This window comes from Chlamydomonas reinhardtii, chromosome 9, assembly GCF_000002595.2.
Source record: "Chlamydomonas reinhardtii strain CC-503 cw92 mt+ chromosome 9, whole genome shotgun sequence".
NCBI lineage: Eukaryota > Viridiplantae > Chlorophyta > Chlorophyceae > Chlamydomonadales > Chlamydomonadaceae > Chlamydomonas > Chlamydomonas reinhardtii.
In genome coordinates, this window is record NC_057012.1 from 789652 (window position 1) to 812605 (window position 22954).

General features: G+C 67.0%; 2 protein-coding genes across 2 annotated transcripts in view; both read right to left on the minus strand.

The window, feature by feature from the left end:
• CHLRE_09g402051v5 (uncharacterized protein) overlaps window positions 1-11976 on the minus strand; it is a 13516-nt gene extending 1540 nt beyond the window's left edge. Inside the window, exons 1-22 of the mRNA XM_043066055.1 lie at window positions 11640-11976; window positions 10772-11040; window positions 10057-10108; window positions 9779-9861; window positions 9440-9523; window positions 9063-9149; window positions 8609-8731; window positions 8211-8359; window positions 7649-7755; window positions 7196-7257; window positions 6662-6775; window positions 6183-6290; window positions 5649-5858; window positions 4194-5190; window positions 3749-3846; window positions 3329-3436; window positions 2917-3057; window positions 2401-2456; window positions 1896-2058; window positions 1381-1729; window positions 1007-1079; window positions 14-535 (exon numbers count right to left, since the gene is read on the minus strand). Coding sequence (XP_042920780.1) covers window positions 14-535; window positions 1007-1079; window positions 1381-1729; window positions 1896-2058; window positions 2401-2456; window positions 2917-3057; window positions 3329-3436; window positions 3749-3846; window positions 4194-5190; window positions 5649-5858; window positions 6183-6290; window positions 6662-6775; window positions 7196-7257; window positions 7649-7755; window positions 8211-8359; window positions 8609-8731; window positions 9063-9149; window positions 9440-9523; window positions 9779-9861; window positions 10057-10108; window positions 10772-11040; window positions 11640-11673 — 3989 coding nt within the window. The 5' untranslated portion in view covers window positions 11674-11976. The remainder of the gene's footprint in view (window positions 1-13; window positions 536-1006; window positions 1080-1380; window positions 1730-1895; window positions 2059-2400; window positions 2457-2916; window positions 3058-3328; window positions 3437-3748; window positions 3847-4193; window positions 5191-5648; window positions 5859-6182; window positions 6291-6661; window positions 6776-7195; window positions 7258-7648; window positions 7756-8210; window positions 8360-8608; window positions 8732-9062; window positions 9150-9439; window positions 9524-9778; window positions 9862-10056; window positions 10109-10771; window positions 11041-11639) is intronic.
• Window positions 11977-13389: 1413 nt separating this feature from the next.
• CHLRE_09g401950v5 (uncharacterized protein) lies at window positions 13390-22896 on the minus strand. The gene is made up of 14 exons (XM_043066049.1): window positions 22596-22896; window positions 22205-22288; window positions 21694-21807; window positions 21359-21410; window positions 20922-21046; window positions 20660-20752; window positions 20349-20432; window positions 20020-20093; window positions 19624-19705; window positions 19443-19514; window positions 18980-19063; window positions 18555-18665; window positions 16044-18257; window positions 13390-15906 (listed from the first exon to the last, which is right to left on the minus strand). Exons 1-14 carry the CDS (start codon window positions 22752-22754, stop codon window positions 13924-13926), a joined length of 5331 nt encoding a protein of 1776 aa, XP_042920781.1. The 5' UTR covers window positions 22755-22896; the 3' UTR covers window positions 13390-13923.
• Between the last annotated feature and the right edge of the window lie 58 nt (window positions 22897-22954).

A 22954-nucleotide genomic window follows, 5' to 3' on the forward strand; every position in this document is an offset into this window, starting at 1 on the left:
CTCGTCGCCGAACCGCAGCCGCTCGCCGTCCCGAGTGCGCGCCGCCACCGCCGGGCCCTGCAACCCGGGGCCGCGCGGCGGCAACTGCGGCGGCGGCTGCATTCCCTCCGACGCCGGCACCACCGAGGGAAGCACGCCAACGCCGCCATAGTCGTACCCCTCCCCGCCAAACCGCGGCCCGTTGTCTACCCCCGCGCCCGCCCCCGCCGGCTCCAAGCTCCGCCCCCCGCCCTGTCCTGCGTGCCCACTGCCGCTGCTGCCGCCCGGCAGTGCCGCATACGCGCCCAGCCCGCCGCTGCCGCCGCGGCCCGTGAGCCCCAGGCTGGACAGCAGCCCCGCGGCGGCGGAGGCGGCGGGCGACAGCGACGGGCCCGGCGGCGGAGCCGGCGGCGGCGCCGCGCCGCCTCCGGAGCCGCCCCTGGCGGCGGCGGCGGCCCGCAGCAGCCCCAGCGCTGCCAGGCCGCTGTCTGTGGGGAGGGCGGGGTCGGCGGCCATCTCGCGCGCCAGCACCGCCATCTGCTGCTGGTGCACCGACCTGTACGGCGCGAGTGTGTGTGTGTGTGTGGATGGGCGTGTGTGTGTGTGTGTGTGTGTGTGTGTGTTAAAGAGCACAAGGAAAACATTACGCGTAGGACAGTGTATGCGATGCAGAGTGTGTGTGTGTGTGTGTGTGTGTGTGTGGGCGTGGATGTGTGTGTGGGGGGGGGCGTGAGTGTCGGGTGCTATGGTCATGGCGCAGGGACCGCTGGCTGCCCCATGGCCTCCGCACTCCAGAGTCCTGGACCTCCCAAGGCTCCAGGTGCAGGCAGACCACCGCCATGCAACCAGAAAGGGCTCGCCCCCACCCACACCCCATAACCACCCACCCACCCAGCCACCAGCCCCTTCCCCCCTCCAATCGCATGAATGGCTACCACCCACCTACTCCACACCTTTCCCCTCCCCTCCCCTCCTTAACCCCCTCCCATCACCCCCTGCCCCTCCCCCCCCACCCCCTGCCCCCCACCTGGCCGCCGCCACCGGGTCCATCATCTTGCGGTTCAGCTCCGTCCAGTCCACCTCCAGACCGTCACTGCGGCCTGTGTGTGTGTGTGTGTGTGTGTGTGTGTGTGTGCGTGTTTGTGTGTGTGTGTGTGCGCGTGTGTGTGTGTGTGTGGTGGTGAAAGAGGGGGTGGGCATGCTAGTGGGAGTGGGTGTGAGAGTGAGCCTGGGCTGAGGGGGAGCTTAGAGTGGAGGCGGGCGGGGTGAAAAGGAGGGGTGGGGCCTGAATGGGATCCCAACCGTGACTCAAAACAGCAAGCCGTTCGAGAAAAACACCTCGCACAGCACCGCACCCGAACCCCCACCTCAACTCCGCCCCACCCACGCTCTCTCGCTCACCCGCCAGCACCGCCTTCTGCAGCAGCACCATCAGGTGTTGCCGCGTGATGAGCCCGCAGCACGTGCCCGGCACGCCGCCGCTGGCACCCGCCCCCGCCCCCGCCGCCCCCGCCGCCGACCCGGCGCGGCCCGCCCCCAGCGGCCCAAACACCGCCGACGCGGGTCCCACCAGCCCCGCAGGCCCCGGCACCAGCGGCGGCATGGCGCCCCCGACTGCGCCTCCTCCTCCTCCTCCGCCGCCTCCGGCGCCGCCGCCGCCTCCGACATGGGACCCCGGCGGCGGCCCGTCTCGGAGCACTGGGAAGCCGTTGTGTTTACAGCGCCGCAACACGTCCGTGATCTCCCGGATCTGTGAATGTGAGCGGTGTGGTGGAATCATTGGCAGTTGAAGCTGGGGATCACACCCGTCCCGTCCCCCCCCCATTCCCCTCCTCCCCATTGCCCTCCTCCCCATTCCCCTCCTCCCCATTCCCCTCCTCCCCTCCCCTCCCTTCCCTCCCCGCCCTCCCCCTCACCGTCATGCGCTGCCGTAGGCACACCACGGGGCTGGCCATGACGTGGCTGACTGGCAGCAGGTCCAGGCTGAAGGCGGACACGGGCTCGCCGGGCAGGAAGGGCACGCACTTGACCTCCAGCAGGCCGTGGTACAGCGAGTGGCAGGCCGCGTCAGCAACCCACCTGGTGGACAGCAGCAGCAGCAGGGGGAGTAGGGGCAGCAGGAGGGCGGGAGGAGGTGGGAGAGGTGGTGGTGGGAGGTGGGGTAGGAGGTGGCGTGGCATGGTGTGGGGTTGCTGGGTTAGAGAAGTGGTGGCAAGGGGCAGCTGGTGGTGGGTTGCTGGTTGTGGTTGTGGTTGGTTACTGGAAATGGCGAACACAACACCTCTTGCCCTCCTCCCCCCCTTCCTCCCCCCTCCCTCCCTTCCACCCTCCGTTCCACCCTCGGTTTAGTTTGGGCTGGTATTTACAACCTCCCCCCTCCCCCCCTTCCACCCTGCCTACTTTCCCCCCCCCCTCCCTCACTTGGCTGTCATGATGGCCACCAGCACAGGCAGCAGCATGTGCACGTCACTGGACACCTGCAGCCGGGGGGGGGAGAGGGAGGAGGGGGGTTTTGAGGGGAGGGGGATTTTGAGGGGAGGTGCAGGTGGGGGCTGCCATGATGTTTTGGAAGAGCGGATGCACTGAAAACTGCAGACGGGGGGGGGGGTGCAGGGATGTTTGCAAAAGGGGTGGGGGATAGTTGCTGTTGAGCCAAGCGCAGCACACATGACACATGGCTTGCAGAATCCCCGCCCCCTAAGCAAGCATGGCCACGCCACGCCACGCCTCACGGGACACACGCGGGGCCCACACGTTATCCTGCGCCACCCACCCTGCCCTGCCCTGCCCTGCCCTGCCCTGCCCCGCCCTGCCTCCCCCCTGCCCTGCCTCCCCCCTGCCCTGCCCTGCCCTGCCCTGCCCCGCCCTGCCTCCCTCCCCCCTGCCCTGCCCCCCCTCCCCCCCCCTCCCTTGCCCCCTACCTCCTCCCCCCCCCACCTCAATCATGATGACCGCCAGCGCCACTGTCATGCGCGTGACGCCGCCCATGAAGGCACCCGCTCCCACCAGCGCGAACACGCCCGGGTCGATCCAGGCCCACGGACCCAGCGTGTCCACAGACCAGCGCGTGCCCAGGCCCTGTTGGGGTGGGGGGGGGTTGCAGGGCGGTGAGGGGCGGTTGGTGGGTTAGGCAAACACCAGGCGAAACAGCGGGCAACACACGCAGGCCCCAGAACGCCATCGGAAAGAACGCAAACACATCAACACATTTGCGCCGTGCACGTCCGCCGTGCACGTCTGCCGCGCACTCCCGCCGTGCCCTCCCACCACCACAGGCGCCGCCGCCGTGCCCCTCCCCGCCCCCCTGCCCTCACCGCCCCCCCTCCCCCCCCCGCCCCCCCCCCCCCACCTGCGCGATGTCCACAGTGAGCAGTCCGAAGATGCGACCCAGCACGGCGCCGATCATGAGCATGGGCACGAACAGCCCCGAGGCCACCGCGCTGCCCGCAACAAGCACCTTGAGGGGGGACAGGGGCAAGGGCAGGAGCAGCAGGGAGGGGGTTGCATTCATGATCAATTAAGGAAGTGGTACACGGTAGACCATCTTGGGGGGGGGGAGGGTGGTGAGAGGGGGACGGAGAGGGACGAGCGGGGAGGAGAGGTGAGTCCGGGCGGGAGAAGAAGTAGGGCACCACACTCATCCGTTGGTAAGGAGAGGGTGAGTGAGGCATACAACTGCCTTCATCGCGAATACAACTACGGCACACATGGATAGCAAAATCATTCCGCCTCCCTCGCTCCTTCCCTCCTCCCCTCCTCCCTGCCTCACCGCGAACACGAAGTAGTATGCGCCCATGGTGAGCAGCGCCTTGTAGCCAAACAGGCGGTGCGTGCCGCGAGCAAACAGGTGCTTGATGCCCTCCTCGCCTGCAGGACAGGACAGGGCAGGGGATGTGTGTGTGTGTGTGTGTGCGTGTGTGTGTGTGTGTGTGTGTGTGTGTGTGTTAAAAAACGAAACGAAAGCCCGCCCAATGACGCGACGGACGGCGTGTGTGTGTGTGTGTGTGTGTGTGTGTGTGTGTGTGTGTGTGTGTGTGTGTGTGTGTGTGTGTGTGTGTGTGTGTGTGTGTGTGTGTGTGTGTGTGTGTGTGTGCCTGGCGTGCATGTCGGTGGTCTGTGGGCTTGTTCAGGTCTGGCATAAGAGATCCCTGACTCCTGCAAACCCCTCCCCCCCGGTCCTAGCCGTTTCCATTCCACCGCCTCTTTCCACCCACCCGTACTGAACAGCAGTGTGGCTAGCTGGTTGTAGTACACCGTGGAGGTGCCGTTGCCGCCGCCGCCGCCGCCGCCGCGCCGCCGGTCGTCGTCGTCATTGGGCGTTATGCTGCCGCCGCCGCCGGTGGGTATGCCCCGCGGCAGCCACGTCCTGCTACTGCCGGCCCCCACCGCGCCGCTGCTACTGCTGCTGCTACTGTCGTCATTGCTCACCGCACCCGCCACGCCGTCCGCCCGGCCCAGGGCCGACCTGTGCGGCTGTAGCACCGGCTGTAGCACCGGTGGCTGTAGCAGCGGTTGCTGTAGCAGCGACTCGCTGAGGCGGCGGCCCAGGCGGCTGCCCCAGTTGGCAAAGGTGTGGGACTGGGGGCCGCAGCCCATGCCCATGCCCTGGCCCACGGGCACGGCCCGATAGCGGCGGCCCGACACCGCAGGCGCCGCCGCCGCCATGCCGGCGACTGGCTGGCTGCTCGCGCCGCCGGTTACATAATATAAGGCACTCGCGGCATTTGCCGAGCCCGAGGCATCAGCATCAGCTGAGGCGGCAGCGGAGGATGAGGTTGTGGAGGTGGAGGTGGATGAGGCCAGCAGCACGCGACGGTGGTGGTGACCAGGCGGCAGACCCGGCGGCGGCGCCGGCGCCAGTGGCGGCGACGGGATGGCTGGCGGCGCCGTCGGCGGCGCCGGCGCCAGTGGCGGCGACGGCGGCGCCAGTGGAGGCGGCGGCGCGAACGGCGGCTCTAGCGGCGGCGTGGCGAACGCGTCCACGGGTACCGTGGGCGCAGGTGGCGGCGGCGGCAGCCCGGGAGGGAAGGCGGGGGCAAAGGCTGCTGAGTCAGGCTCCTGGGGGGAGGGACGAGGGAAGGAGGGGCTGGCGGCGGCGGGCGGCGACGGCGCGCCGGGGAAGGAGGGTGGCGGCGGGAAGGCGGGCACGGCTGTGAAGTTGGGGGTGACGTGCTCGATGACACGGCAGGTGTAGAGCGGCAGCGAGGGAGCCTGTGGGGATGCGGGAGAGGTTTGAGGGTGGGTGGCGTGTGTGAGGTTGTGTGTGGGTACGGCTCTACAGGCGTCATGGTCCGTTGGCGCCCTGAAAACCCCCTGATGGTACGGCACACCGCCTCCTGCCGCACCAGCCATCGCCTGCCTCGAGCCTCTCTCCGCTAATCCCGTCATCCGACTCCTCCCCTCACCCCCTGTTCCCAGTTGCCCACCCTACCTCCCCTCCCCCTCCCCCTGAGCCCCCTTCCCCTTAGCTCCCTCTCACACCTCCCCCCCCCAGCCCCCGTATTACCGCTTGCAACTTACGCCTCTGCCTGTGCTCCGCTCGTTTAGGTTGGTTTGGTTTAGTTTGGGCTGATATTCACAACCCCTCCCCCCTCCCCACACCCCCTCCCCCCTCCCCACACCCCTCCCCCCCCTCCCCCCCCTCCCGCCTCCCCACCCCCCCTCCTCACCATGTCCGGTATGCCCTGCCCCGCCGGCCCGTTGAGCCCGGTGCTGCACTGCATCTCGCCCGCGGCGTCCACCACGCACTCGGCGGGCGTGCAGGGGAAGAACAGCGGCAGCAGCATGACGCCGGTGATGTACACGGCGGCCAGGGCGCAGGGCTCGATGGCGCGCTTCCATTTGAGGTGCCCGGTCAGCATGGCGCGGAGCCGAGTCACCTGTGGTGGTGGCAGGGTGGGGGTGGGGGTGGTAGGGTGAGGGTGGGGGTGGTGGTGGGGGTGGTGGTGGGGGTGGTAGGATGGAGGGAATGTGGCGGGGGAGGGGGTTCCATGCATGGTTGGTTGAGATGTGACGATGTTGACAGGCTGTTTCAGCAGGTTAGTTTTGGCGTCAGGGGAGTGCGTTGATGGCGGTTGCAAAGATGGTACACAGAAGCTTAGCAAGGTAGACAGCGTGGTTGGGTCGTGGGGGTGGCTTCAACTACCCCCTGCTGCCCCATCCTCAACCCCCTTCCCTCCCACCTCCCACCTCCCACCTCCCACCTTGATGTTGGCGACCGTGAAGATGACCGCCAGCAGCCCCGCACACAGCCCGATGACGGCCGCGGGCGCCACCGCCAGGACGTGGCTGGAGAACGACATGCCGATTTGCTGGGGGGGGGGGGGGCGGGGGTTACAGACATGATCATTTAAGATGTGAAGGCGTAGCCAGGAACAGTATTATAGCAGACGCGGGGGGCGGGGTGGAGGCGGGGTTTACATTCATATGATTTGTTGTTGTGGTGGTAGACGGTAGACCGGGGGTGGGATTGGGTGGGTTGGGGCTGGAAGGAGTAGTGGGATGGGGTGGTGAAGGGTTAGTTAAGGGGAACGGATGCCAGAACCCAGTGGGGTTTAAGGGACCCCACAAATTCCGCCCTTCCACCCTTCCCGCGCTCCCCCTCCCCCCTTGGTTTGCTTTAATTGGGGCTGATATATACAGCCCCCCACCCCCGCTCCCCCCCTCCCCAACCCACACACACCTCGAATGCCACCTCCTTGTCGAACCAGCCGAAGCTGCCCTGCCCCAGCAGCGCCTTGCCAGCACTGCGCGACAGGTTGAGTGTCAGCACCGAGCACATGCAGGCGTAGAACACCTGCGTGGGTGCGTGGGTGCGTGTGGGTGCACAAGGGAGGGCGGGGGTGGGGTGGGCGGGGTGGGGTGGGGGTGAGGTGGGTGGGAGCAGAGGCAGCAGTGGCAGCAGTGGCAAGTACGGTAAGTCATAGGTAGGCATGCGAAAAGACAGGTGGGCGCGAAACGTCAAGTGGGCGTGGCTCATCTGGCTGTAGCAGGTGCGAGTTGCTGGCGGCACAGGGCGACCGCTGCCACTGCTACTGCTGCTGCTGCCCCGGCACTGCCACTGCTACTGCCCCCCCCCCGGCGAAACAACGGTATGGAATGCGTCGCGTGTGCCCGCTGTACCTCTGGACGTCGGCACTTCACTTCATATTTGATACACACCATCCCATGGATGGCTACCCCCCCCCTTCCCCTCCCACCCCCGGGTCACGAGCACCTGCCAGCCCAGTCGCTGCTGCCAGAAGGACGCCACCTCCTCAAACGCGAATAGCAGGCCGCCTGGGTGGGGTGGTGGGGTTGTGGAGCACAGAGGAGAAGGACAGCAGGAGAGTCATGGCTAGTCATGGCTAGTCATGGCTCGGCATGGCTAGGGAGTGGGGGCCGGCTTGTTGCCCTTGGACTCCGGCGAAGGGCTTGTGGAGCAGTGGGGGGCATTGACCTGGGGGGCAGGACCTGGGGGGCAGGACCTGTCGCCCGTCCCTTGCCGTCACCCGCTGGCTCGGTCCGTCTTGCCCTGACCCACTAGCTCTGACCCATTAGCCCTAACCCACTTGCGCTTAGCCACTTGCCCTGATCCGTTTACCTTGAACCCCATGCTTTTTTGTAATCTGCCCTGCACCCCCAGCACCCTGCACCCCCAGCCCGACTCCCCCCCCATCAAGTGCCTCACCGATGGGCGCGTTGAAGGCCGCCGCCACGCCCACGCTGACGCCCGCCGTCACGAAGTCGCGTTTGTCCTTGGGGTTGCGGAAGCGCCGGAACAGCTGCGTGGTGAAGCTGTGGGTGTGCAGGGGAGGACAGGATGGGGGAGGGCAGGAGGGGGTTGGAAGTGAAGGTGAAGTTGTTGTTGGGGGGCAGGAGTGAGAGGGAGGGAGCAGGTGTGTGTGGGCAGGGATGCGTGGCGCCGGTGAGCAATGTAGAGAGCACCAAGCGCCGCGAGTACATACAAGTGAGAGAGGAGTGGCCGAGCAAACCAGCCAGCCCCAGCCCAGGAGAAGCCCGCCCCCCGGCCCCCCAAACCCTGCATCCGCTGCTTGCCTCCCATGCCGGCCAGCTTCTCCCCCCACCCTAGTCCACCTCCTCACTCCTACGACCCCAGACGCCACTCCCTAGTCTTTCCCTGCCTCGCTCCCCTCCCCTGCCCATTCCCCTCCCCCTCCCTCTCCCCTCCCCATTCCCCTCCCCCCCCCAAAACAAACCCCTCCCCCTCCCCTTCCCCGCCCCCCGCTCACCCCATGGTGGTGGAGTGCCCCTGGCTGAGCGCGGCGCCTATAGCCGCGCCTATGTGTATGAGCGGCCCCTCCGGCCCCACCGGCAGCCCACTGGCCACCACCAGGCCGCACGACAGCCACTTGACGCCCAGCGTAGCCACGTTGAACAGCTGGGAGGAGGGGAGAGGAGGGGAGGAGAGAGCGAAGGAGGGAGGGGAGGTGGAGGAGGGGGTTAGATGCCCGGCCCCTCCCCCCAAAACATCCCCTTCCCCCCCCCTTCATCGGGCATGCGACCCCCCCCCCTAAAAACCCCTTAAAGACACCTTCCACCGGCGTCCCAAACGCCTTCCCTCTCCCCCTCCCCCATACAGACACATCCCGCCCACCCCCACCCCCAGCCCACCCCATCTCCCTCCCACCTTGGGCAGCATGCATCCGTTGAGGTAGGCCATGACCTCGGGCACGCCGCTGCCCTGCGCCTCGGGCGCCCAGCCGATCACCGCCGCGGAGGAGGCCGCCACCAGGCCCACGCTCACAACCACCTGGAGGGGAGCAGCAGCGGGCAGAGGGCGGAGGGTGGAGGGCGGGTGTGCGGAGGGCGGAGAGACGGAGAGAGAGGGCGTGTGAGAGGGAGTGTGGGGAGGGTGTGTGGGGCGCGTGCAGCGTGTGGCGCGTGGTGGCTGGCTGTGATATGCAACGCAATGCATCCTTGCCTGCAAGTCGCAATCTGCGTCCCTCAGGTTAGCCTTCCCCGCGCGTTTTCCATCACTCGTTCCCCCTTCGCTCTCCGCTCCTTTATACCCGTTACCAACCCTCCACACACCCCGTTCCCGCCTCCGCCTCCGCCCCTGCCCCCGCCCCTCGCGTGCTCACGTTGAACAGCCACGCCACGCCCACATTGGTGTGGCCCAGTAGCCAGCGCGTGACGCCGTACTTGAAGCCCGCGAAGAAGGAGATGAGCTGTGGCAGGGAGGAATTACGTAAATGATTAACTATGAAGTGATGTTGTAGGGGTGGGGCCCGGGGGTAGCCGTCATGAGAGTGGGCGCGAGTGGCGGCCCACGCGGGGGCGGTGTGTCGCACATCCACCACGTACACCCTGTGGCCATCCCCATCCCCTCCAAATACCCCAAACCCCCCAACACACACAAACACACACACACACACACACACACCCCACACACACACACACACACACGCCACGCCACCCCACCTCCCTCCCCCGCTCCTCGCCCCCCACCCCCACCCACCACGTACAGGCCGTGCGCCACCAGCCCCGTGGCCACCCCGATGGAGCCCATCATCACCCAGCGGTCCCAGCTGCGCCGGTGAGGCTGTGTGAGGCAGGGGCGGAGGAGGGAGGGGAGCAGAGGAGGGGAGCGGGTGCAGAGGGGAAGAGGAGAGGAGAGGGAGGGGAGGGAGGCAGGGGATCGGGAGAGGGCAGTGTCGTTAGTGAGCGCGCGTGTGTTTCTGATTACCATGAGTGAATACAGCCTCTTTCAACCCCCCCCCCCCGGGTGACAACACTGTCTCCCTCCCTGCCTCCTCCTCCCTCCCTCCCTGCCTCCTCCCTGCCTCCCTCCCTCCACCTGTCGCGCCAGCCACTTGCGGTAAGTGGCGCTGTTGGGCGCCAGGTAGTCGATGGACTCCACGTTGGCCAGCTTGGCGCGCTCTGGGGGAAGTGGGGAGAGGGAGGTGGAGGGGGGTAGGTGGAGGGGGTGGAGGGGGTTATTTGCGTGAGCACGCACCCACCCACGCTGCCCAACTGCATTCCATCTGATGTACACCATCCCATGCCCCACTTACTCCACCCCACCCAGTCCATGCCCCACCCCGCCGCCCCACCCACCCCACCGTACACACCCACCCGTGGGCGTGAAGCTGTGGTTGACTCGGGCGCTCTCCACGTCGTTGCCCTTCTGCAGGTGGGAGGAGGGAGAGGTCAGGAGAGGGGCCGGGAGGGGCGAAGAGGGGGGGAGCAGCACGGGTAGGCAGGGACATCGGAGCCGCACCAGCCGGGCAGCAGAGGGGCCAGGTACCCCGGTAGGCGGCTGCAGCACCAAACCACACCGCGCCCCGCACCGCGCCGCGCCGCGCCGCGCCGCGACCTGGCGTTGAGAGCGCCATTACACAGGCAGCGACAGCGCCCCTCACCCGCCCGTCTGCGCTTCCCTTCCCCTGGAGGGCACTCGAACCCACTTCAAGGCTCCGCGCCCCCTGACCCCTTACACTACACCCCCCTCCGCCGTCACGTGCAACCCCAGGGCACCTTCCAGTGCTCCGACGCGCTCTCACGTGCCTCCACCACTGCCTCCCACCAGGCCCTGACCAACACACGCACAAGCACACGCACAGCACCGCCCCACTGCAGCCCCCCGACCCCACCACCAACACACGCATCCAGCCTGCAATCCCCTCCCCCTTGCCCCCTTCTCCCTCCTCCCCCCATCAACGACATGCACAACCACTCCTCCACCCACCCACCCCAATGCCACTCCACCCCAGGCCCTGCACCACTCCGTCACCCATGGACGCTACACCGCGACGCTACCCCCCAACCCACTTCCCACCCACCCACCCACCTTGAAGATGCTCCGCCACGCACGCCGCCAGGGCACGTAGCCCTCCCCATCATCTCCGCCCCCCGCCCCGCCCCCCAGCAGCAAACTGGCGCCGCCGCCAAAGCCCTCCAGGTCCGCCCGCCGCCGCCCCGCGCCGCCGCCGCCGCCAGGCCCCAGTAGTGGGTCAGTGGCGTCGTCAAGATCGTCGAGCTCGCGGTCAGCGCCGCCGCCGCCGCCGCCGCGGCCGCCGCCGCCGCCAGTTCCCTGGAAGCGCGCGTACTCGCGCATGTCTGCGTTTGGGTGTTGGTTGGAGAGGAAGGAAGGAGTTGTTTGGGGTCGGTGTGGGATTGGCGTGGGCTTGTCAGTGCAGTGGAGTGGAGTGGTGGAGCGTGCGGCGTGTGCCAACTGACAGGAAAGACAGTGTACGGGTGCGTGCTGGCACCGTGGGTTATGACGGAGCATGACGCGGGGTACGGGGCCGAGAATGCTCACCAAGCGCGGGCTCACACAAGGTGACACAAGACACATACAAATCGTTTCACACAGATCTCAGCCGCGCTGAGGTGTTGTCGCCGCAGTTCAGCGCGTTCGGTATCCAACGCACCGTACTGCATTCGCCCAGCACCCTTTACCCCCACCCACGGCGCCTACCAACCGAAGATGCCAAACCAACAGTACATGGCACTAGCTGCCTGGCATGAGTGCCCACACGGGAGCAAGGCAAGCGCCCTCCTGGCGCTAGGCTGTCGGGGGACGGTGGGGCCGGGGCTGTTGCGTGCACGGCCGAAACTTCGCTGGCCCCTCGCTGGCCCCGCTGACACTCTTCTAGTCGAAGCTGGTTGAACCATAACCACATCACAATCTACACAATAGCAGACCAGCGCCTCACCCTGGAACAACAATCGGTCCTCGCCGGTCCTCATGCTGATTCCTTTGGCGAGCCCGAACCTGGTGCTCCACAAGCTCAGCTGCTCGGCTGCTTGCTAATGCATCTATCTTTTCCGGCCACTCATCGGCCGGGGGCCCCCACGACGTCAAGATTGCGCACTTGTCAGGGCTCAACTCAGGGTGACACGGGCAGCTGGCCTGATTATGTTCGTGAGTGAGTGCCTGTTACCTAACTTGGGTTATTTGATAGCAATGCGTTGCAACTGCAGGACTGTGCTCGCAAATGCTGTTTGCGTCCCTGCCAGGTCTTGCTGTCGTGTCTTGCTGCAATGCAGTCGCTTTTGTGCTAATGCCTCGTGTGAGTGTGGAGTCTGTAAAACATGCATGCCTCCTTGTGTTTGCCGTTGGACGAGCCTGCATGCCACGAACCCCCGACCACACGTGCACGTCCGCGCCCCCAACGCTTGCGCCGCTCTCACTTCTGAAGACCCAGTCAAGCCCTCCCCTTGGCCATAAAACGTTGCAGCTCACGCGTCTCCTACATCAAAGTCCCCGTATTTTCAGCCTTGAGCAGCGCTACGTTGATGTAGCGTACCATGCCATGCGCTGCGATTGTACATGGCGAACGCCAGCGGGCTCGGGAAAAGTAGGCTGGGCCCACATCACATCGTCGGCCTAATGCCGATGATTTCGATTCGACCTCCCACGGGCCACGGCTCCCAGACATAGCCTCGCTTTCAGTACCAGTCTGCGCCGCCCCCTGACTAAAGAGCGATCCGTTCCACGCATCCCATTTGCACTGCGGCCTAGCCGCGACTTCGAATTTGCAAGTTGTGCCATGCTACATCTTTGGTGTGCACTGCACGCAGCCAATGTGCTTGCTGCGTCTGCTGATTGCTAAGGCAAAACGCTGCGCTCTGCACCTCTGCTGCGTGGGGTTACTGGGGCTACACCACCGTTGGCTGTTTGGGTTTTACAGGGGGGGGGGGGGTACGAACAATAGTTCCAGACCCCACCCCGCAAAACCTCCCGACCCCCCCTGACCGACGACCGACCGTGCCGTACCGTGCCGTACACCCCCTAAACCCCCTCTGTTTTCTTCCAGGATGGTGTCAATCGTCTGCTTTCAGCGAGCTCTATTAGCATGTAAACACGGAAAGTTCGTCGGGCGCATCTTGACCACAGCCATGTTGTCAACATGTTGTGAACATCTTGCGGCCGTTCAGTTGCACCCGTGTAAAGCACGCTTACGAGACTTACCTACGCATGGGACATACACATGCGCTTTCCTCCGGCGCGCAAGCACCGGTCCGCGACTTGTGGCACGTTCTGGTCAGGCGAGACATGTCGCACCCCAACATCCCAACCCAACATGTGTTGACGGGCGGTAGCCCTTCGTCTTCTGGAAGGCTCCTGACGTTACAAGCATCCATTACATGCTTAGGGCAACGGTCTGGGCTTGCCCGGCTGTCTTATGAGGCCCAGACGAAAGTTTCCGGCACACCGTGACGAAACCTTGGGGACCCCGAGGACCGACGACCGACCCGACGAAACCTTGGGGGCCCATGTCTCCGCAATTACTACCCTGATCAAAATTCTGAAAGCGGATTCTGAACGCTCTCGTCAAGCTCTTTCAATTTGAAGGGTGGGGTATGTCTGCGGCATTCTTACCCCCCCCCTGGGTTTTAGGTGGAAACGTTGCAAAGCTGGCCGGGCTGCTGGGGGTTCCGGGGCAAGAGCCCGCGTATACCGTTCGTGTGTGCTTACAGCATGGTGCGCACGAACTTGCCTTCCTGCAATCCTGACCAGGGGCCCCGGCCGGGGTGGCCCTCACTCCGCACACAAACACTTTCGTCAGACTTACTGTCCTCTTCTGAAACTACTCAAGAAATCTCAGGGCTCCTATCTTGTCTCCAGTCAAGATTGAGCGAAGCGAGGCCAAGCGAAGCGCTGTTGAAATGCATAAGAAGCGCATGGTACGGTATGCAACTGGTGCGACTGGTCTGGATCAGCACGTCACACCAAGTCATCTGCGTGACAGTCATGCGCTCACGCCACTTCCATGCACGCTGCAGCGGCAACTCCTCGGCCACTTACCCAGCAACGGCGACACGCACCCGGCAGTGATGCAAGTCGCCCTCCATGTCCATGGCCACGCACGCCTCGCACAAAACGCAATAATTACATGCTCGCACCAATTGCAAAAAGCCACCAACAACTGCCACCTCCGCTCGCTCCCGCTTCCGCTAGCTGCCACTTCTGGTACCCCTACCCCACCGCTACCCCTACCGCTGCCGCTGCTGCTGGCGCTGGTGCTGCTGGTGCTGCAGCAGCCGCGCCACCGCCGCGCCCGCCGTGCCGTTGCCCACCGCCCCGCTGGCCACCAGCGCCGAGGCGTTGGAGGTGCCGCCGTTGCGGCCGGCCGCCACCGTGGGCCGGAACATGAGGCCGCCCTTGAGGATCACGGGCGGGTCCTTCACACTGGCTGGCAGGCTCTTGCGCGCGCCGCCGCCCCCGCCGCCGCTGCTCGCCACCAGCGTCGCCAGCGCGGTGGCACTCGCCGACTTGGGCGCATACGGCTTGGCCGCCGCGCCGCTGCTGCTACTACTGGCCCCGGCAGGCTGCTGGGATCGAGGGGACGCAGCGGTGGCGACTGAGCCTCCGGCGTTGGCGGCGGCGGCGGCGGCACCCGCTGCGGCGGCGCTCTCCGCCCACCAGCCCGGGCTGCCTAGCACAGCCTTGTGGCTCGCGCTGCTGCCGCCCAGGCCGCCGCCGCCAACACCAGCGCCTGCCTGCGCCCCGGTCTCGCCACTAACGCTGACACTGGTTCTGACGCCGCCAGCGCCGCTGCTGCGGCCCCCTGCTGGCGCTGCCGTGTGCGCTGACGCAGACGTAGTCATGGACATGGAGGCCACGGGCGCCACCCCCCAGCTGAGCCCCCCCTGCTGGATGTGCAGGGTGGGCAGCGGCGGCGGGGAGGCCAGGCAGGCAGCCAGGGAGTTCGGCGGCGGCGGGGCGCCCGCACCCCCTCCTGCTCCTGCAGTGGCCGGTGCTGCATTGGGCATGGAATGGGCGGAGCGGCGCGGACCAGCGCCAGCTCCGCTGTGGGTGCTGCCGGCGGCGGCGGCGTTGGAAGCGGACTGCAGGCGCTGCTGCTGGCGCGGCGGCAGCAGGTGCTGCTGCTGGTGGGACGGCGAGGGAGAGGCTGGGCCGCCTGAGGACACGCCGGTGTAGCCGCCGCCGGGGCTGCCCAGAGCCGATACAGGTCTGGAGTTTGGGGTTGGCAGCGACAGCGGCGGGCGCAGCAACATGTGCGGTTGCTGATGCTGATGAGGTGCTGCCGACGGCAAGCCGTCAACCGCGCCAGATACGGATTGGCCGTGCTTCAGGGGCGGTGACGGCAGCTGCTGTGCGGCTGCCGCCTGCCCAGTGGCAGCGCCTGCCAGCTGTGACGGTGACGAGTAGCTGTAGCGCCGACCACCAGTCCCCGCCGCGGCGGGAGCAGCAGCTGACGTGGCGGCTCCTGCTACAGCTGCTGCCGGGAAGGCCGCCGCCGGCACGACGGACAGCACGCCTGCCGGAGCGCCGACGGCCTGTAGCCGCAGGCCGCCGCCTGTGCTCAGCACCAGCTGCTGCGGCTGCTGCTGCTGCTCCTGGCACGGCTGGTGCTGCTGATGTGGAATGGACCGGCCGTGCAGTGAGGCCGTGGTAGCCCCAGCCGCAGCCGCGGCAACGCCAGGCCCAGCCGGGTGGCGGCTGCCGGCGGCTGTGGGCGGCGGTTGGAACACGCCGTACAGCGCTGCGGGGTCGCCACCCACACGCGCACGTGCGTACGGGTCGTTCGACGTAACGCCTTGCCACGTGGGCTGCCGCTGCAGCTGCTGCAGCTGCTGCTGCTGTGGTTGCTGCGGAGGCGGCTGTAGCTGTGCCGCCGGGCCGCGGGCTGCTGTGCTCCCTGTGGCTGTAGCAGCTGGGTTCGGCAGCAGCTGCAAGTCGGGAGAAGGGCTTCTGGAGGCCTGGCTACTGCCGCCGGGACTGGCCCAGCGGCCGTCGTGCTGCCGCAACGCCTGCTGGTGGTAATGCCGCGCACTCCCCTCCCGGGCACCGGCGCCCCCGCCGCCACCTCCGCGGCTGTGCAGGCCCGCGCGGCTGGTGGGGGCCGGGGCCTGGTGGACGTGTGCTGCCGGGTGCTGGGATGGGTGGTGCGGTGAGGCCAGCACGTGGGCATACACAGGAGCACGGCTGGGACTGGCGGCATGACCTCGAACCTGCGTGTGGCCAACATGACATTGTTGACGTACGAGCCTGGTAACACATCCATCTTGACCGGCCATGCATGCATCTATCAGTTGTTCTATCAATGTCACGGACGGGGGGACCGGGAAGCTTCCTTAAAGCAGCTCACCGGTGATGCAGGCGCCTGCGAGATGAAGAGCCCGGGCCCGCCATCTGCGCCATCTGCGCCGCCGTGCGGCCCCATGCCAGCAGCTGCACCGCCAGCAGCTGCACCAGTCGCGGCACTGAGATGGTGCGCATGAGCATGTGGCTGCGCCGGAGCCGCCGCCCCGCCGTGCGCCGCCGCCGCCATCCCCGCCGCTGCCGACGCGCCTGTCACAACCGCCGTTGCCCGCCCCACGGGGCTCCATGCCTGCGGCTGCTGCTGCAGCGGACTGCCCCGCACGGGGCTCCAGGGCCCCGGCGTGTCGGGAGTGCTGCAGCGGCTACTGCCAGCGTGTGCGGCTGCTGCTGCTGCGGCGGCTGTAGCCAGGGCGGCAGTGAGGGGGCGCACCGAGGTCATACGGGTGCCTGCCGTACTGCCGACCCCATGTCCTGTCCCTAGCCCCGGGCCAGACGCAGTAGTTGGCCGAGAAAGCGCCGCCCGAACCGCTGCCAGCGGCCGCTCTGCTGCTGCTGACACCGGCGATGCCGGGTCATTCGGCCCTGCCTGCGGGTCCGCCGTGAGTAGGTGCAGGATGCTGCCCGGCCCGATGCTCCAGCTGAAGTCCACCAGCGGCAGTAGCTGCAGTGGCACCAGCGGCAGTAGCTGTCGCACGGCGGCGCCGCCACTGGCTGCAGCCGCGTCGGCTGTACCTGCTGTCGCACCCGCGCCGCCCTCCTCCGGCTCGTCATCACTGTAGCCGGCTTCCGGCAACTCGTCCATTGCAAGCGGTGCTGCTGCTTGCGGCGGCAGCGGCACTGGCGACAGTGGGAAATGGTCCACATATGCGTAGCTGTATGCGTGCCCGTTGCTGCCCTGTACATACCGCGGCGGCGGCGGCGGTGCCGTCGCCGCCGCCTCTGCTGACTCTGCCCCGACACCACCACCGGGTGCACGGGCGCCCAGGTACACCGCGGCCGGATGCGGTGACACCGGCAACACGCGCTGGGGCGAAGCCGGCGGTGAGGCGGACGGGGACCAGAAATGCGGCAGGGGCGACAGGGGTGACAGGGGCGGCGGCGGCTTCCCCAGCACGCCCGGCACCCCGGCCTCGTGTGTGGCAATGGTCACCTCTGCGCCCGACACTGACACAGCCATGGCACCGGTGCCGCGGCCGCGGTGCTGCGGGCTGCGGGGCGGACTGCTGCTGGTGCCTCCGGGCGACGGCGGCGGCGTGCGACGCTGCGCCGCAGCGGCAGCGGAGTCGCCGTGTGAGCCTGTGGCGGTGGCCGGCCGCGGCGGGTGCAGGAAGGCGTAGGGCCAGCCAAAGGGCCGTGCCGCGACCGAGATCGGCGCCGGCGGCGCCGCCAGGACGGCAGCGGATGCCGGCCTTCCCCGACCTTCCCCGCCGCCGTCATGCGCTGCCTCCTGCCCCTCCTCCTTTTCCGTACCGCCGTGTGTCCCCGTTTGCCGCTCGCTCGCGCCGCCCTCGGCCGCCGTGCTGCTAACTACGCCCAGGTCCAGCAGCGCCGCCTCCAGCCGCCGCGCCGCCGCCGCCGCCGCCGCCAGGTCGCCCGCCGCCACCGCCGCCGCCTGCTGCTGCTGCGCAGCCAGCGGCACCCGCGCCCAAGCCCACGCCACAGCGGACACCGCGCCCCAGGCATTCGGCACCACCTTGCCTGAATCCAAATCCAGGACTGCGGGCGGCGCATCGATGTCGTCCCCTTCCCGCATGCCGCCATCGCCCGCGGCTGCATCGCTGTCGGTCCCTTGATTTCCCTCGGTCCCATCGCCCCCTGCACCACCTGCTTCGGCGCCGTGCACCCCAGTGTCGCCAGGAGCTGCGGCCGAAGCGCCTTCTACCGCTGGGTCAGCCGCCCGCGGCTGCGGCGATGGTGGCGGCGCGGGTGAGACGACTGCGTACTGGCGGCTAGGCGAGGCGGCGGCAAGGGCCAGCCCGGCGGCGGCTGTAGCCGGGTGGCCATGGGTTCCGGCGGCGGCGGCGGCGGCGGCAGCGGCCTGGCCAGCCGCAAAGTGCACTGCGGGGGAGCCCGGCCGCGAGGCGGGAGTCCGGCTGGAGGCGGCGCCGGCGCCGGCTGTAGCAGCATAGGCTGTAGCAGCTGGTGCGATGACCAATGCCGCGCCGGCGGTGCTGCTACTGCTGGTGCCGGCAGCACCCGGCTCCAGCTGCTCTGACACCAGCTCCCGCAGCGCCTGGGCCCGGTACCGAGGCTGTAGCTCCTGGGGGGTTGAGACGTCAAGCACAGAAGAAAGGTGGGAAAGGAAAGAACCTTCTTGAACGATTGAGCTGGAAGGGTGTCATTCGGGAGGGTGTGTCCTTCCCACTCGCGTCTGGGGCTCCCCACAGCCTCCGCCTCAGACCCCACCTCCGCCTGCACACTGCATCCCAGCTCACATGATAGGGCGGGGTCAACCGCCTCCTCCACTCCCCGCAGCCCCCCAGCCCACACAGCGCTACCCACCACCCGCCACCACCACCCGCCCACTCCCGCCCCCCTCCCCCCCTCCCCCACGCACCCGCAGGTCCCGCCCCGCCAGCACCCGGCTGCGTGCATGCGCCGCGCCGCGCTCCTCCGCCACCGCGCGCACCAGCATCAGCATCTTGGCCTCGCCTATGGCCCGCAGCTCCTGAGGCAGCGGGTAGGGCAGGCGGGGGCAGCAGGTAACAGGGAGTGCCAGCGGGCGGGCGTGAGCGTTCGGGCGCCCAGCCTGCCAGGCCCAGCACCCTCATACTCATAGCACCCAACCGCCGCCAGAACCCCCGCTCCCACCACCACTATCACCGCCACCACTACCACCGCCATCACTACCACCACCACCACCACCACCATGCAACGGCGCCCCGCCTTGTGCTGCATTTTCTCCTCCTGCTGCAGCCCTCTCCTCTCGCTGCAACCCCCCGCCCTCACCCGCCCCCACCCCTTCGCCCGGCCCCGCCTCACCTCCAGCTGCTGCGGCGGGCACAGCTTGAGGAAGTGGTGTCGCTGCAGGCGGTACAGCAGTACGTCCGTGGCGCAGCGCACAGTCTGGAGGGGGGGGGCAGGGCAGGGCAGGAGGCGGGGGAGGGGAGAGGTTCAGGGAGGTTTTGACCGAGCCCACCGAACAGGGTTTGAAAGAAAGAGCGGTGGTGGGATAGTAAGGAGGTGGCGGGTTTGACCGGCTGCATTCGCTATCAGACTGCATGTGCTAGGTCATGCCAGGCATCGGTCCCGTTCGCCACACCGTACTAAAACACACTGTGTCTCTGCTCCCACGCAGCCCCAAACCCGGCCCCGATCCCCTTGGCATTAGGCTCGAGGCCATAAACTCCCCCTCCCCACTCCTCCTGCCCCACTCCTCCTGTCCCACTCCCCCTGTCCCACTCCTCCTGTCCTACTCCCCCCCCCGGCGCCGCCGCCGCCTCACCGCTGTGCGGCGCCTCATGTTCCCGATGACCGCCATGTCGCCGATGAGCTGGCCCATCTGCACACTGGCCACCTGAGGGCGCGGGGAGGTGGGTGGGGCAGTTAGGAGGGGGCGGCAACAGCGGGTGGGGCGAGTTAGCATGAGGGTGTGGCGATTTTTCCTGCTCCTCCCAGCTACTTGCCTGTGTGGTGCGGCGGGGGTCTGTGTCGGGCGGCCGGCTGGTGAGCTCGGCGTGCCAGCGGGGGTCTATCACCACGTGGCACCTGCAGGAGGAGGAACGAGCGTTTGGGGGGTGGGAGGCGGAGGGTTTGGGGGGCGACTACCAGTATGTGAAAGAGGTAGCGGAGCTCAGGGGCGAGGGAGGCGGACGTAACAGGTCCCATGCCACCAACAGGCCCCTTGCATCTCAAGAACCCAGAGTCAAGCGTGCACTCCGCGCACACCCACGGTGGGGTGGCCAAGCATCAGCCACACCAGCCAAACGACACGCAGCCCCCCACACATCCCTATGGGATCGGCAATCGTTTGTTTGATATTGAAATGAACTACACACACATACCACACTCGCCCACCCCACCTGCCCGACACAATGGCCCACAGGCAGTCTGCGGTGTCGCCCTGGCGGCACAGCACCTCCTTGGAGCACTGGCTCTGTGCAGGGCGGGGCGGCGGCGGGGTCGGCGGCGGGGGCGGGGCCACGAACCGGGTGGTGGTGTGCTGGGTGCGTTGAGGTGTGGTATCATGCGTGCGTGGGAGCGTTGGACGTGGGCACGGGGTGCTGGACAAGTAAGACAGGGATGCTGCACCTACCCTGCTTGAGCCCACAATCCCCCTTAGTCCCCGGTCCCTGCCCCCGGCCCCGACCCCACCCCACACACCCCGCACGCCACCGCACGCGGCTCTCACCACGGGGAAGAAGGCTGGCGCCAGTCGCTCCACCACCCGCCGCGGCATCTTGCCGAACACCGGCAGGCTGGTAAGGAACTCAACCTGTACAACCCAACACGCAGGCATGCTGACCCAGAACTTCAGGCGGGGAAAGCAGCGATCCGCGGCTTTTTCCTGCCCCTCGAGTAGGATCCTGGCGTCACCCGGTCCCGGGTTATGCTACAGCGGCAATAGGGCTATCTACGCACATGGCTATCTATGCACAGCCCGTTCACAGCATCCCTGCAGCAGACGGCACCCTCCCATGTGCCCACGTGCCCACCGCCCACCTTCTGGCCGTACACGGCCCGCACCGCCGGCCCGATGGTGGCGTTGAACAGCTCCCTCGGCACCTCGGCCACCACCGCCACCTCGCTCTCCACCTGGGCAGGAGAATCGGGTGACGGCGGTGGGTTGGGTTGCTGGTGAGTGCCCAATCATGCGTCTGTCCACGCTCCCCTTCCCATGCCCCTGCGCCTGCCCCTGCTCCCAATACTGGGACCTATTTTGTTGGGCTTGGGCATATAAGCCCCGGCCCCTGCCCACACCCACCACCGCCCTGCAGGGCCGCCGTATGCCTGCCAACAGCGCCTCGTCGCCGAATACGTCTCCAGGCGAGCAGCGCTGCAGCAGCTGGCCATGTGTGGCAGCAGCGGGGTCGTCGGCGCCTGCACCTCCTGCGGTTGGCAGCGCGCGTAGTAGGAAGGTTGAGAGAGACGCAGAGACACCACGATACACACACACACACACACACACACACAGGAGACAGAGAGACACATCCATCGCTGCTATCCACTGCTACTGGATCTCCCATGGGATGCCTGAAGCTTCTCGAGGGTGCCCCAGGTTCTCGGTACCAGACTACCAATGCAACGCAGTACAGCATACATGCCCCCTAGGACATGCACGCATTCCCAGAAGCACATGCGCACTAGCGCAAGTGTAAAGGCGCACAGGCTACCAAAAGCGGTCGTGACTGCGGCACGCACCCCATCGGTTGTGCTGGTGCTCCGCTGGAGCGCCGCTGGAGCTGGAGCGCCGCTGCGGTGTGTGCGAGGGGGGGGGGGGATGTATGAGCGAGTATAGGGCCGAGGACCACGGTTGGTGCACGTGCCAGGCAGAACCCAAAGCGAAATGGCGGTTGAAAAGCTCCCGAGGAATGCGGACACCATAAGCGGTCTACCCTAGCAGACCCCGGTAAATTTCCGCCTACCCAACCCAGCCCTCCCTGCGCCTGTCCCGCTTTAGCCCTCCCCGCACCCATCCCTGCGTCAGCCCTCCCTCCACACACTCCCCTCCTCCTCCTCCTCCTCCTCCTCCTCACCTTCTTCCCTGCATCGCTCAGCGCCACTGCGCCCCCCAGCAGCAGGAAGGCCGAGGCGGGCGCCTCGCCCTGGCGCCACAGCACAGCGCCGCGCGGGTGGGCCTCGGCGCGGACCTGGAACGGAAGGGAGAGGTCGGCGTGTGGTGTTTGCGCTCTGAGCGAGCAGTAGGGAAGCAGCGACCACGTGCCGCCAGGGGCCAGAGGACCGGTATCCTTAGGGCGGTGGGAGGGTAGCCGTCGTTGCAGATGTGCTGCTGAAAGGCGCCTTCGCCGCCCACTGCACAACATCCAACCAGCAGTGAAGTGTGCTCTGTGGACCGACACCGGGCCCCAGCCCTGTTGTAGCTCCGCCATCGGGCTTGCCATGTCCTTGCTCATGAACGCTGCATGCCGCCTGACAGGGGCTTGGCCACGTGTCATTCCGTTTCCACACAGCATGCCTCTTGCTCGGCCCCTCCCTCCGCGGCCCCTGCACATGCGCCGCCCCAGCCCCGCAACTGGCCTTCCTCACCTGTTGCACCAGCACCGCCAGCACCACTTGCCCCGCCTCCCGCAGTTTGGGGAAGTGGGTCAGCAGGGAGGCGATGAAGGAGACCTGGTGGGGCGAGGAATGGGCTCGGCACCAACGGAGGGTGCGCAATGGAGCTGCGTTGGAGCCCGGCTGCGGTTTGCCTATGCGTGGCCAGGCCGCCGCACTGGACCAAGGGCACTGCTGCTGCTGAATACCCTGACTGTTTCTATTAGAAATACAAGGCATAGGGGCGTTCTAGGCATGTATGTGTGCTCATCTATGATGCCTCGCGGCCCCATCATGGAAGCGCCGAGCGAGGCACTACCCGTGCGACGACATGTTGGCCGTTGACTGGCACGCTGGCATGCCAGCGTTGACCGGACTCGCACACCTGCTCAGACGTGCGGGCTTCCGGCGGCTTTTGAAGCCAGGTAGCAACGTCCCCCAGGTTCGCAGCGCGCTGACTCCTTGCCGCAGCATTTGGTGGGGTCTCGCTTACGGAATTTGCGAGCCCGGCTTGCGCTGGTGGCTGTCCCTTTTCAATTGTCATTATCCTAGCATCAGTAACCTAATAGACATTGTCTAGCTATTGTCGGGCTCGTTTGGAAGCCCGCAGGTAGTGTTGACATCGTGCTCACTGAACACCGCGGATATACATACATCAGCAAACAGTTCATCAATGGGAATCCGTGTTGATGCAATAGCAGCTATAAGTTACGTGAATTCGGTAAGACCACAATCCCCACCCGG

Coding starts and splice junctions, on each gene's coding strand:
- CHLRE_09g401950v5 (XM_043066049.1), bottom strand. CDS start 22,754: ATGACAATTGAAAAGGGACAGCCACCAGCGCAAGCCGGGCTCGCAAAT. Junction 20,094..20,348: donor CGCCAGCCTTCTTCCCCGTG/GTGAGAGCCGCG, acceptor CGCCCTGCACAG/AGCCAGTGCTCCAAGGAGGT. Junction 18,666..18,979: donor GCCCGCCGCAGCAGCTGGAG/GTGAGGCGGGGC, acceptor CCGCTGCCTCAG/GAGCTGCGGGCCATAGGCGA.